Raw genomic sequence first — 15,147 nt, 5'->3', positions numbered from 1 at the left:
AGAATTATATTATAAGCTATAGGGATCGTTGTGATAAACAGTGTTGAAACAAGGGAAATTATACCTGATATACAAAATTGATTTAATCTCTACTTTAACCATACTATGTTAAATTTGCATGTCGAATGATGATCTCCTTTTTGGCATTCTTTGTTGTAACAGTCCCTATTCAGTTTACCTAATTTCCTTACAATTGTATGTGCTCTTAGCTGATGGCTAGGTATTAGTCTTTGTTGCTAAACTAGCACAGTAGATAAAAATAATAATAAAATATTCATTATTATGTTACTCCGTGTTTATTATGTAGCAACCACAAAATGCAACACAACCAGTTTCAGTTGGTGAAAGACTGCTGATGAATACAGAGGAAATTGGAGTTCTGTTTAGTAGAACTATAAATGATACCGGCAATCAAACTATCAGAGCTACTAATAATATTGGTAATTTACATGTACCACAACATTTATTAGATATTATCAAGAGTATATTATACTCTTGATAATAGCCAAGCTGTGAATAAGGGTGCAGCCATCAAAATAATCTAGTTTGAAAAGGTGTGACATCCAAGGGTGGCAGCCAAGAAGCTGCTGTGACATTAATGTCAATTAATTTCTAGCAAAAACATCACAAACTAATTGTGATATTGTAATCCAGCAGGAAGGAATACAAGGCCCAGATGCTAATTTGAAAAAAGATGTGGTAGCAAAGGGTGGTCGTCAAGAAATGGTTGCAGTGATAATTATAAATTCATGTGCTAAAAGTAGAGCTGTGCACCTACAAAATTTTGATCACCAGTTTATTGGTCACCAATAATTGACAATAATTGGATTGGTACAATTGAATTCCACTATTTAGGCATGGCTTTATAACAGTAAATATCTCGAAGCACATGTGCTTGTGTGATTGACATTAAATTCTTATTGATTTATGTGGGTGACTATTGATGCATAACAAAATGCATTATACCAAGACCCAGTCACCAAATTACAGTGATTGGTGTGTTCAGCACTCAAAAGCTACTCAAATGTTAGTGTGTATTTGAGTGAAATAATTGGGAGCCAATTATCGGTTATTTAATATTATCACTGGTTATTGAAGTTTTGGAAATCTTAGATCGGGCAGTGAAAGCAAGCAGCACTGACTAAAAGTTCACAAAATTTATCACTGATGGTTCACCAAAATTTGTTAGAAATCAGACTATCAGATTGCTTTTGATGGCTTCACCCCTTTTCACAACTTGACTGTATTTGATTTAGTCTTTTAGTTGTATATGTAATCCCCAAAGCCTGCCTGTATATGGCTTGCTTTTCATTATCGTATTACTTTTCTAAATGTAGGTGAATGTACAATTCCACAGGTGAATTTTTAGCTACTGCTGTGGCTGTTGCTGCTTTTACCTAACAGAGCATTGTAATATTAACCCCTGATTGAATGGGTTTATTATGGAGCTGAACCTTCCAATAGCTTATACTACCTAGCTGAACTCTGTAATAGGTTAGCCAAAGGTGCACCATGGCCAGACTAGTAGGTATCTAAATAAAGCAGGGGATCTGGGGGGCACAGCCCCCTAGGTACACACTTTACTTGTTTCAGGACTGAGATTTTGATGTAGAGTGGTTTTATGCATAATTCTAATTAATCATACTTTCTAAGTGTTCTACATTAATCAAGAGCTGCATGTAGGGATCATGACTTTAGCTATGACCCTAAATTAATTGTCATTATAAGAATGACATATGAAGGACCAAGACTTAGTGAATTTTATTTTGGAAAATTTTCCTAGCAGGCTGTATAGCTTAGTGTGCCCATGGTTGGTGCTACAGATGCAAGTACAGTAGTGTGAAATGACAATTACAAAATTCACATAATGTAATAGAACAATCACCAATATGTTGTCAGCACAAGAAGATGCCATTTTTATGCACCTATAAGTAAGAAGCGAAACTAGCTGTTTTTCTGGCATATTTTGATCCAGAGGGGGGGGGCACAGGAGGCATGTGCCACCCCTCCACTAAAAATTACATGTAATAGAGCAGTCAGTATATACTCTAATAGATCAATCACCATGTATAACACTATTAAGATTCTTCTACTAGAGTATTTACTGACTGCTCTATTATGTGTAATTTTTAGTGGAGGGGTGGCACATGCCTCCTGTGCCCCCTATGGATCAAAAGATGCCCTACCCCAAGGGGTATGCACAGTAAAACAGCTAGAGATGCATAAAAATGATATCTTCTTAATTAGTTCCGGTATGATGCACACTTGTCTGTCACACACCCACACCAACTTTATATACTTGGATGCACAACACACTGTTGATGCACAACACACCATCATGTATCATGATCACGTTTTTCTGGCCCTTGCAAATAATTGTGTCACATCCAGCTATGAGACAAAGCCAACCTGTAGTAACCTTTCACATACCTAGATTATTAATACTAATTTTGGTAATTACTGATTTGTCAATTTTAATAATTCTTTCAATTAGCCAATTTTGGCATATATCAAACTAGCAATTATTGTCAAAGTTGTCAATTCTTGAACAAGCCAATTCTAGAAATTTCTGATTTAGACTAATGTCAATATATAGTCTTATAAAAATTGCTTGGTTTTATTATTCAAATTTGGTAAAATTGTTCAGCATGGGTGGCAATTCTCAAACTAACAATTCTGACAATTTTCAAATTGCTAAACTGAACATTGCAAATTTTTTGGCAACTATCAAAACTGGCAATTTTGGTGATCCCAGTTTACTACAGTGTATTTCAGTCATTCTTCAAGTGAAATAATAGAGATCATAAGTACCCATCCAATGGACATTTATAAGCTTATTTGAGGGAGGGTTTGGGTAATGAGACTGTCAGTTTGCATGGATTCCTATTTACTGTATTTCATTTTAAATTGATAATTTACCAGTTCATTTCCTTGTTTCAGGATTTCTAATTGTCACTGTAGCACCAATCAAGTGCTGGTGTGTCAGTCATATAAGCAGTTGGAAATTTTCTAGGCACACAATAATAATGTCTTATCACTATCTTTGAGGTAGATCTCTACTATTAAGTATACTTAATACACTATATGTACACTCAGTCAGCCATGACCTTTTAAAGACTCTAAAGCTAAACTGGATAAACAATCAGTGAATGTATATTTGTATACACAATGTCTTTGTGCACATATTATAATACATATAATTATAATGGAGCTCTTTTATGGCAATATTTTACTTGCCTAAAGTTTCTGTTTTTGTAACTTTCCACAGTTGGTAATTTCAGATTTAGGAAATTTTCAATTTGGGCAATCATGCACTTGCACTTTTAAAGCTGCCTAATAGTAAAGTTTACAATAGATCTACCAATGGAAAATCTAGAACATTCTATGTGCATTCTATTAGAATTTCTCACAAAATGTGCAATCTATTAGAATACACATTAAATAACAGCCACACATACAATATGAAAATAAAAGCATGAGGGCATGGGCGAGAGACTAATAAAGCACAAGGCAAAGTCAAGTGCTATATTAGGCTTGAGACCATGTCCAAGTGCTTTTATTTTCATATTGTACAAGCATAATAGTACTTTAACTGGTTTAAAGTATGGTCTTGTCATCTTGTTCAGAGCTTTTTTATTTTGTGAACTCAAACCATATTGATTTTCAGTCATCAGACAATCGGTAAGTGTCTATGTACTGTAGTACAGGAAAACAAATAAATAGTATCTTTTGAGCTACTTTTGGCAAACAGAAATTAAATGTTACGCACATGATATTGTTTTCATAAATATTTTGTAAACAATGTAACTGTTCTTTGTTTTGCAAACCAATGCATATAACTGTATTTTATTGTGACGCAAAAGAAAAGTAAAGCACACTTGAATGTATTATGGGAAATAAAACACACTTTTGCTTAGATCTCACCCACGCAAAGTACTTTAAATTACAATAAATGCTAAATTTATTTGCCAATTACCCAAAATTGACCAGATGACCAAGCTTGTCTTGTCTTTGATTTTTGTTGTTGTTTTTTTTGCAACTTTTTGCAACTTTTTGATGTGGTACACTACGTTTGACATAGCATGTCCATGAAAAAACAAAGTTAATATATAAAGCTAGTGCATCTTTAATTTATAAAGAATATTTTGAGTGTTTATAAAACACGAAAACTTTTCAACAGATGTAAAATAATTAATATAAATGATTGTATGGTGATTGCACAATTCATTCAACAAAAAAAATGATTAGGAAGGGAACCAGAAACATATAATTAAATTTTCGTGGCCAAAACTTTAACTTCTGTCTTCAATAATCATCAATGTGTCTGTAGATATGTAGAAATTTGGGAAAAACAAACCCCAAAGCATAGGCTGGCTTTATGGTCATATAAAGTACAAAAAGAAATGAAATTCACATAAAACAGCCAAGGGGTGTAGCCTTCTAAAGCTTGGATGAAAAGATTATGAAATGAGAGGTTAGGTGATGTTAATGCTAATAAGGCACAGGGATTATTAAAACTAACATCATACCGTTGATTTCTCACTAAGGCTTTTGAAGGCCGCACCCTTTTCACAGATTGGTTGTTTGTATGGATACTGTAAGTATATTAATACTAGCTTGAAACAAATTGTGGGTGTAGCAAATAAATTACTGGTGCATGCCATACTATAATTATTTACTGCCAACAGATCTAGTTTTACAGTATTTCTATTATTACTAGTTGTTGGAGCACAAATTGCAACTCAAGAAAATTTGAAGAATGTCAGCACTGTTGAGTTTCCTCCACCTGACTCATCTTCTAATAGTGTTTTTATGATGTTTGGAAACATGACACCTATGATTCAAATTCCATCCTCTGTTATTACAAATCAGATTGCTGAAGAAGGTGTGATAGTATAATACAATATCCTTAGACGATCTCTTTTCATTGCAACAGAACATTTACTAGTGATTAATCAAAACTATTCCACATTGCAAAAGACTTAACTTAGTCCTGAAATCTAAATTTTTAATCATAAAACTGTTATCTAGGCAAAGTTTGTTGCATTGCTGGTTCAGTCTTCTGTGGTCGTGTTTGTGTTTATCCGTGTGACAAGTCTGTTACTGTAAATGGTAGCTTATGCATCATTGTTCATTATTACCTATAGCAAATTCTGTACTTATTTAGGGTACACAAATCCTTGATGGTCACCCATTATTTTACAAGTTATTAAAGCTTCACCAAATTTAAATGCTTAATGTAATTATAAGGCTGATCCCAAATAAAGAGTTTATTGGAATCTTTGTAACCCCCTACATTGTCTTTAGTGTGGATCTTTATTTTCCTAGGTACCAGTGTCCCAGTTATCTTCATTATTGCCAGAAATACACGTCTACCAACTGATGATGGGTGTGTAGCTGTTATTTAATTGTCACATCATGTTTGATATTTACTTCTGTAGGGAAAGGGTAGAAAGTTTCTTATTATCCAGTCAAATATCTAATCAAACACAAACCAGGACAGATCTTGGCGGTGAAACAGTACTACTGTCTTTTAACATTGGTCCAGTAAGCATAACTTTCATGTGTGACAACTAGACTGAATATAATAAAACTGATTTACAATGATATGGTCTGTATAATATAATCCTATGTAACTCTTCTTTTACTTTCAGCCAGGAAACCAAACTCGCTTTAACCCTCGTTGTGAATTCTTTGAGTTTTCTAAGTATGTGTTTGTGTTGTTTTGGGTAAATTGTATATTATATATTTATAGTACTGCTGACCAAAGTGGAAGTTTTTCAACTGATGGTATTTCTCAGCTCCGCACAACTAACAGAACATTTGTTCAGTGTAGATCTGAACACTTGACTAGTTTTGCTGTTCTAGTGGATGCAACAGGAGTAAGTGTCCTTATAAATTGTGACTTTATATTACTGTATCATACAGTACAGTAGTACTGCATAGTAGTGCTGAAATGAGTAGTCATTTTTACCATTAGAATAGTTGTGAACAAAACGACCGAATATTCGATTATTCTTTAGCCTATACTTGTATTGAATAAGTACTGAAACCTTTTGTTTGGGAGCAAGGTAAAGCCTAAGAGTTATTTCTATATTTTCTAAAACAGAATTTTACAGCATAGATACATCACTTCATTCACAATCTTAAGTTTCAAGGCTGGATTTTCCATCTGAATGCAGTGTATGAAGTGTTAAAGATTACTTGAATAGTGTGTTAATGAATTGAATAGTGTCATGCTGACCAAATTGTCAAATAACCGAATAATTGTTTCAGCACTAGGGATTATAAAGGTTTACATTTTTTTGTTATCAAAAATATCAACCAGAAAAAAAGTCAAATAAGTGTTAAAATTACCTGAAATGCTTCAAAAAACTTATTTGTTGGAAATGTCTAATGACTGACTTGCTATCTAACTAACCAACTAGCTCACTTGGAGTGTTGGGAGTAATGCGTTACATATGTAACGCGTTATGTAATATTATTACTTTTGTGGTAACTAAGTAATATAACGAAATACGCTATAAAAACAGGTAATATGACTCAAGTTACTTTACTTACAAATGTAACGCGTTACCTAAGTAATATAGTTACTGTAACGAATCCAATTTTATGTAATAATATTACTACAAGTAACGAAGTTACTAATCTCATTAGTAGTCCACTGAGTAATGTCTAGCCACAACGAAGTGATGAAGCCTACTGAATGAAGCTTATTCACCAGCTTCTTACTTATAACCAAGATTCGCACATTGTCCAACACCGCAATCATGTCACGTGATAAAGCGGTAGTTTCACACGTGACAGCTTAAGGCTGTGGACACAAATAATATAATATGTAATATTATTACAATTAACATATGTAATATGTAATATAATAATATTACATATTATTAATAATATGTAATATAATAATATTACATATTAGTAATAATATGTAATATAATAATATTACATATTATTATAATTAATAATATGTAATATTATTATAATGTAATATGTAACTCATAGGCGGCGGGAAAGGGGGGGTTAGGGGGCTGAAGCCCCCCTCAGAAAGATATCACACGAAATTAGTCTTCTTGGAGTGGGGCTGAAAACGGTGATCAAGATCGAGATACTCTAATAGAGCAGTCACTCTAATAAAGCAATCATAGTATTAGAGCAGTGTGTAGTGAGCTATGTACAGATTTTATGTAGTTTATCAGTATAATTCGTAGCTGGTGAGGTGGGCAGTTATTGTCAGCTGGTTGTGACCTTTTTTTCTTTTTTTTGGTCTCACCTTACAAAACCAGAGACAATGTAGATCATTTCCATAAGTCTGGGTCAGCCCAACCCCCCCCCCCCCCCTTCATATCAACTACTTCCTCCGCCCCTGATGTAACTGTAACTAAATAGTTCAGTTGCAAGTAATATGTGTAATATGTAATATGTAACTAGTTACTATTAAAAAGTAACTTGCCCACACTGCTCACTTGCTTGCTTACTAACTATGCCTTCAGAAAAGCATAACTCAATAATGGATGATGCTAAAGGGCTGATTCTTTAACATAGATGCAAGGGTGGAGAAATAGGAGGGGCAGAGGGGGCAACTGCCCCCCCCCCCCCCACTTTCAACAGTGGAGGGGCAGTGTCCCTTCACTTTTTTCAATTCCCAGTTGCCAAAGTAAAGCAACCACTGTAGTCATTAGCCAACTTACTTTAGCTTGATTTACTGGGATTTGTACTAACTAAAGGTTTTGCATGAATGGAATACTGCATGAATCAGTGCTGAGAATGCAGAAGATCGATATACTCTAATAGAGCAGTCACCTAACTACTCTAATAGAACATTCAGTGGAATCAAATGAGTTGGTCCTGCTATGCAATTAATTCAATATATCTTCATTAACACATATATCTATACGTAATCAAGAGCATGAGCCTATCTGAAATGCCTTCAATTACTGGTGCATTTAATTGTACAGTGTCTTAATGATAGTCATTGCCATATTCAAGTACACATATACCACTGAAAATGCTCTCAGATTCAATCTCAAAGCATTCAAATTTCAAAATTTTCCTGTGGGGGCATGCCCCAGACCCCCTAGTATTGACATACTTTGCATGCTAGTGTGCTTTGCTAGGGTCCGCAACATGAAAAATCGATATCTTCCAATCAACTATCTAACTATTGTCATGTGTTAGGCTAAGTGTAACTTAAATAACACCAGCGTGGCAGCCAAGTTTGTCACTTTCTTCTGGTAGAAAATGGTACAAATGTCTTAAAATCACGTGATTTTTCGTTGCAGCAGTTTGTAAGGTTCTTTGTATGCCACGATATTCACTCTCAACATTGTTCAAGTAGTCTGTCATCAACTCAAAGTATTGGTGGTTTGATTTTATTAGTCAGTTTCTGGTGGCAGCACGATCTGTGCAACTTTTTGGCGACAGACAAAATGTTTCTTCCGCTGGAGCACAGGACAAGCAGATCAGCAACTGCGCCGTGGGTCAGCAATGACCAGTACTAGGTAAAGTACCTGCATGCGGAGCATGGTTATAATTGAAGCTTGTTAACCATCTGGCTGAGCCATCTATATGCTGAAATTCGGCCAAAACAACGCGATTTGTGCAAACAAATACCAGAATGGTTGATACATCAGTGAGATAGTCTCCAACAGCAAGGATACAAAGCTTATAAACACCTAACAATACGGTTATCTCTTTCTTTTCTTTTTTTTTTACTCTAATTAATGACATAAGATAAAACAGTACATAATAAACAAGTTATCTTAAATATGGGCCTCAACGACCTGCACAGCAATCGGTACCTCAGCAATGGGACAGCGCAACTGGACCTGGCACCACGAATGCACATAATTGCAGACCTCAACAAAGAGAAGCTTAATTTACATCTCAGCCATCCCATCACTATTCCATAAGAAAGACTGTGCTTTGCACTCAAAAGGTTGGCCAATCTCTTATAAAACTGAGTAGCAGCATCACCAATTCCACCAGTAGTAGTAAACATTAACGGAGTAAATGAGGCATTCTCTACTTCATGAACCCGTTGTTGGTATCCACGTCTCTTTTCCTTGTCATGACGTCGGTATGTAGAGTATAGGGGTTGATTTGAGGGTTCACTAGGGTTAAAAATTCTGACATCAAAGTATGACCTCTCAAATCGTCCTCCCCAAAAACCATTAGCTGCAATTTCAAGCCTTGCATTATCATCACAATTAGCTGTTTTGTATTGAAGGGTCTCACCAGAGAAAGGCTGAAGGTGGGGTTCAATGACAACATTGTTACAGACCTCGGAAAGTAAATTGGCAGTTAGATCACGCACTTCATTATGTCTCAGAGACTTTGGACAAAACAGAGCATGTTCTATGGTAAAAGAGTGACCACAGGCACAGGAAGTAGGGCAGGCAGATGGTAGCCAATGATAGTGAAGCGCAATTGCATCACAAAAAGCAGTTTTATGAAGCACAAAATTATGCGACTTCAGTGGAAGACAAGAGAGCCAATTCGATGCACCCTTCTCCTGAGCCAACATGACTGAGGAACGCATGTTAGGAGGAAGTTCATCGAACAAAGGATTGGCAGATTGAAGTTGCTCTTGATGGCTCCTAGAGTGAAACTTGGATCGTAACTGAACCCGTGCATCAAGACAGTCACCTAGTTGATGTACCTGAGAGATAATCAAGCCAAAGAGACCAGCATTTACTTCTACAGAGCAGAAACGTATAGAGCAATCCAATGCATGAAATAGACACTCACGTGATCGAAATTCAAATCGTAACGATACCCATGAAATTGCTTTCATTTCTGATGCAGTGTGCTCCTTTTGTAAATATTTCTGCTAATTATTCGCTCGGGCGTGGTCTGGGCCAGTGCAGGTGTGTGTTATGCTGTGATGGCATCATAGGGAGAGTCTTAGACTGGTGGGCTAATCAAGATACTGAACGTAATGCACATAAACTGATTGTCACTTGATTCCAAGTGATTTTAAGGTCATTGAAATAGATTGTGGTTGTATTTTTCGAGATTTGAATATCGATCACGTGAGTACCTATTTCATGCATTGGGCAAGATAGCCGTATTGTTAGGTGTTTATAAGCTTCGTATCCTTGCTGTTGGAGACTATCTCACTGATGTATCAACCATTCTGGTATTTGTTTGCAAAAATCACATCGTTTTGGCCAAATTTCAGCATATAAATGGCTCAGCCAGATGGCTAACAAGCTTCAATTATAACCATGCTCCGCATGCAGGTACTTTACCTAGTACTGGTCATTGCTGATCCACGGCGCAGTTGCTGCTCTGCTTGTCCTGTGCTCCAGAGGAAGAAATATTTTGTCTGTCGCCAAAAAGCTGCACAGATCATGCTGCCACCAGAAACTGACTAATAAAATCAAACCACCAGTACTTTAAGTTGATGACAGACTACTTGAACAATGTTGAGAGTGAATATTGTGGCACACGAAAAACCCTACAAACTGCTGCAACAAAAAATCATGTGATTTTAAGACATTTGTACCGTTTTCTACCAGAAGAAAGTGACAAGCTTGGCTGCCACGCTGGTGTTATTTAAGTTACATTTAGCCTAACACATGACAATAGTTAGATAGTTGATTGGAGGATATCAATTTTTCACGTTTCGGACCCTAGCTTTGCACACTAAGGTACAGTTAATGATTTTAAAACACTATGTAACTTACAGCCACCCCACATGACTTTCCCCCCCCCCCACTTTTGAATACTGTTCTCCGCCCCTGATTAGATGTCTATTCCATTTAGTATACCACAGGATGTACAACTAATACATCACCTTTGCCCTTCATTGTGTCCCATTTCTTTGCACATAGCAGTGGCGGATATAGGGGTTGCTATGGTTTCAGCTGAAATCCCCTCTAAAAATAGTGCACATGCCCCAAATTTATTTATGATTTGTATGGGTGATAAAATCACCAAGAGTTATGCACAGTGTATTATATTGGGACTTGTTCTACTGGCCAAACGTCATACTTTTGCCTTTGAAATCGCTGAAAATGCCATTACGGTATCTAAGCATGTTAAAAATAATTATCGTTTTAATGAGTATGAGTGCTGTTTTGCTTCTAAACTTTCTGCGAAGGCCTGAATTGGTAAGATTCAACTGTGAGGCAATGTTGTGGAGTGATGTTTACTGATTCATTGCTAGTTTAAATAGTTTACACCATAGATCTAGCTATAGGCCATTGAGCTATCAAGTTAACATTCACCGGGGCCCAGTCTGGGATTACAGTTATTGAAAACTTTCTGAACCAGAAATCCCCTCTGAAAGTTTCTAGATCTGCCACTGCATAGTGTGTAGCACTTCAGTGATTTTGTATGTTGTGTATTACACAAAGAAATTTTCTGTCATTTTTGTACCCACTTCCAACAACTTGATTGAAGGCTCTAGTATTTAGTTATGATGTGGCTGATGATGTATCCTGACTTGTAAACTCATTCAAACTAATTGAGCAGATAGTAGTGTCCATACATTTTTGCACACATTGCATACCATAATAGTAATGCATGCATTGTTGTTATAATAGGACACAACAGGATCAAAAGCACTGTCTATTGTCAGCTACATCGGATGTGGAATATCAATTGTCTGTCTTTTATTTACTATTATTGTTTTGATTGTGCTAAGGTATGCTTTACTCCATATATTATATATTGTAAAGTCTGGTTGTAAAGTGCATCGTACTAATAGAACTTCCCAAAAGATATTAAATGTAATTGAGAACAAACTCATGCGGGCAATAAAAAAACATTGTAATAAGCGTTTATGGATTCCCTCTCTTGGGGTGGTGTGATTTGTAGTCACCACATGCACAATTAGGAATTTACAGTTCACTTATGGTTCATGGATGTGAAAAGTAGTGAAACAAGTGAGGTCACCTAGACCGGAAGATAACCTAGTCAAAGTTTGATCCCTAATTGGGCCTTTTAGGGATCATGGGCATGGATTGAAGTAGAACAATAGTAAAGGATATATTCAGGCACAGGCGGCCTCACTTGCTTTACTGCTTTTTATCTCTATGATCCCTAAAACTCCTAGCAGTTGTATTGTTTAAAGTACAAAATGTTCCTGTGTAAATCTTTCATGTGAAGCATGAGTTCCATACTGCAGAAGACTATTTGCTTGGTAAGCATAGTGAAATCATAGTTATTACTGGCCATGTTCTACATGAAATTTGTGCCTTGCACAGTATACAAGGGACAAGTATACACTTAATATATAATATGCCCTTAAATAATATGTGCACTTATCAACTAGACACTACAGTACTGTGTGTAAGAGCAGCTTTATAACGTTCTGTGGATACACACTGTGTACAGGAAGCAAGTTTTTAATCAAGTACATCATTTCGTCCACTTGAATCTTTCTATTGCTTTACTACTTGGACTTCTAACATTTGTTAGTGGAATTGAAACAGCCAGTGAATACAGGGTAAGTACATATCAATAGTGTATGGGTTTTACCTCCATTTAAAGGCTAGCTGTCTCACCGTTGCCATCTTACTTCACTACTTCTTCATGGCTGCATTCAGCTGGATGCTGTGTGAAGGAATCCTGCTTTTTGTAACATTAAATTTTTTGTTTTACCAAGGACTTCTTAAAAGTAGGACATTCTTTATGATTTTTGGATGGGGTAAGTTCAACTGGCATGAGTTGAATCTTCCAGAATTAATTTTACATAACCATACATTTTTTAGGACTACCTATTCCCATTGTTGCTGTATCAGCAGCAGTATCACATGAGCAGTATGGTATTAATGACAGGTACTTAAGATTAATTATTATCTAATTAATTGATACGCTTTTGTATTAGGTGTTGGATATCTGAAGAAAAGGGAGCAATTTGGGCATTTATTGGTCCCATGTTACTGATAATATTGGTGATTCATTGTTGTAAGAATGCATTATTAATGCTTAAAATACACAGGTTAATTTATTTTTCTTATTTATAATCCTCTACAATGTATTTGCAAGTAAGCGCAGAACGCTGAGTGTTGCTGAAGTGTCTGCATTGGAAACAGTGAAGTAAGTATTAATCTAGACACATGTATTGTACTTCTGGTATGCATGTGACATGTGCATTATCATACAGTAAGATAGTACTGGGATCACAGAAGTTTGCAACTTTCCACAAAAGAAATACTGACCAGAAACCAGCCTCACAATACGTTGATAGTGCCTTTATTGGCAGTATTGGTTAGGCATAAACAAGCTCCAGAGTTCCTTCAGTGCAACCTGACAAGTTTCCAATAAATTTCTACAATGTTTTTTAAAATTTTGTGATGACTGGCTAACTGCATGATGCCTCATACAGTAACAGTTAAGGCTAGGGGCTTGATGTTTTCACTGTTAAATGTCACTTCAGCCTGAAAAGTTCCTTTTGGCATACCAGAGTACATACACTGCACACATCATGGACTTACCTATGTGTCAATTTGAGGTAGTGCATGCTGATGGCTTTCCTACATGTAACAGGAACTGTCCATGCATGTACTTTCCATAGCAACTGAATTGATTGCAGAGGTGCTTCTCATAATGTTATTTATTTGTAATGCAGTGTAACTGGTTGAAAACATAGCTGAATGAAGTGTAATGGTCACTCTTCACCTTTCAGTAATTGATAATAAGAAACATGTGTTCAGACAAAAGCATTATAATTCTGGGGTCATTCTTTCTTTCGATGCGGTACATACAGGTTCACCAGTCATACAGTAATTAAAGTAAACAAACAATTAAAATTTATAAACTCCACTTACAAATGCAAGCATAGAGTTCACATAGGCAAAGTCTGATATTCAAGTAGCATTAAATTCTTTGATGGTTTTATCCATTATTCGCTGAAGGTTTATCAATATTTATTAATCTCAAAAGAGATACACATGTTATGAAGAGAAGAACTTGTAATTTGCTCTATGCATTCCAACAGATTGTTGATTAAAGCAGCTATAATAGTAACTCCTCTACTTGGGATCACATGGGTATTTGGACTATTGGCTGTCAATGAAAGTGCAGTGGCTTTTGCATGGATATTTACAATACTGAATTCACTACAGGTACACATATGTAAATGTGTAACTATTAAAATTTACCTTACATTTTCTACAGGGTTTCTTCATTATGTTTTTCTATGTGCTGAGAAATGAAGCGGTAATTTATATTAGTACAGATGGTCTTGTAGTATATATTTACCTATTGGATGGTTTAAAAACAAATGATCATTTTATTAGAATAAGTGAGGATTAGCAAGAGAGTTTGCAAGAGTTTTAAGAATTTGGGGAAACCACCTTTGAGAATAAATTTCTTACAGCAGGATCCATTAGCTTGATAGCACAAAAGTACTGAGAAACTGCATGCAGTGCAGCACAATTTGTATCAAAATGTCTTTGCTCAGAAGGATCCAGAAAGAGGGCATTTTTGAAACAATGGGATACTCTAATAGAGTAGTTAAATTACTTAGCATTCATATAAATATCCATGTAGTAAGGAACCTACTGTTGTAAAATGACCATAAGAGTTTTAATTTAAGGGCTTTGCATTTCCCTTGGGGAATGGTTATATATATTTAGACAAGATGTTTAAAATTATAGGCCATTTAAGTAAAACTGAGGCTGGGATTATACTGTTAGTCAAGCCATGAGTTAGTCAAGCTACTGTATACTGTTAGTCAAGCTACTGTATTTATATTACTTGAATTGAGTGCATAAAATGATCCTTGATAGAAACTAAATCAATGATTATTTTGAGTGGCAGATTCTGGTTTTGTCAGTACATGTATGTGTGTGTGTGCGTGCGTGTGTGTGCGTGCGTGCGTGTGCGTGCGTGCGTACGTGCGTGCGTGCGGGCGTGCGTGCGTGCGTGCGTGCATGCGTGCGTGCGTGCGTGCGTATAGCTCCACTAAATGGGTAATGTATATATAGTTTTACCATCATAATAATACTACTGTTGTTTGTACATACATGAAAAGGGAAATCTGTCGAAATATAAAAATGTTCAAGGTTGAGGGCTGCACACCCAGACCCCTGCATCAGTACTTTAATACTGTTGCTAGGGATCCCTTTAAAAATCCCTTGTGATAGGCTTCTGATAATGGTTTGTAATTGATGATTAAGTTTTGTG

At 36.0% G+C, this 15,147-nt stretch overlaps 1 protein-coding gene across 1 annotated transcript in view; it reads left to right on the top strand.

Annotated features, from left to right (window-relative positions):
* LOC136256605 (uncharacterized) overlaps positions 1–15,147 on the top strand; it is a 118,064-nt gene that overhangs the window by 83,461 nt on the left and 19,456 nt on the right. Inside the window, exons 44-57 of the mRNA XM_066049588.1 lie at positions 308–440; positions 4,721–4,885; positions 5,329–5,389; positions 5,442–5,547; positions 5,655–5,707; positions 5,756–5,882; positions 11,559–11,659; positions 12,352–12,463; positions 12,508–12,664; positions 12,729–12,795; positions 12,845–12,911; positions 12,959–13,056; positions 13,958–14,084; positions 14,137–14,178. Of these exons, the coding sequence (XP_065905660.1) occupies positions 308–440; positions 4,721–4,885; positions 5,329–5,389; positions 5,442–5,547; positions 5,655–5,707; positions 5,756–5,882; positions 11,559–11,659; positions 12,352–12,463; positions 12,508–12,664; positions 12,729–12,795; positions 12,845–12,911; positions 12,959–13,056; positions 13,958–14,084; positions 14,137–14,178 (1,416 nt within the window). The remainder of the gene's footprint in view (positions 1–307; positions 441–4,720; positions 4,886–5,328; positions 5,390–5,441; positions 5,548–5,654; positions 5,708–5,755; positions 5,883–11,558; positions 11,660–12,351; positions 12,464–12,507; positions 12,665–12,728; positions 12,796–12,844; positions 12,912–12,958; positions 13,057–13,957; positions 14,085–14,136; positions 14,179–15,147) is intronic.

This window comes from Dysidea avara, chromosome 5, assembly GCF_963678975.1.
Source record: "Dysidea avara chromosome 5, odDysAvar1.4, whole genome shotgun sequence".
NCBI classification, from domain to species: domain Eukaryota; kingdom Metazoa; phylum Porifera; class Demospongiae; order Dictyoceratida; family Dysideidae; genus Dysidea; species Dysidea avara.
This window is presented reverse-complemented; position numbering and strand designations above follow the sequence as displayed.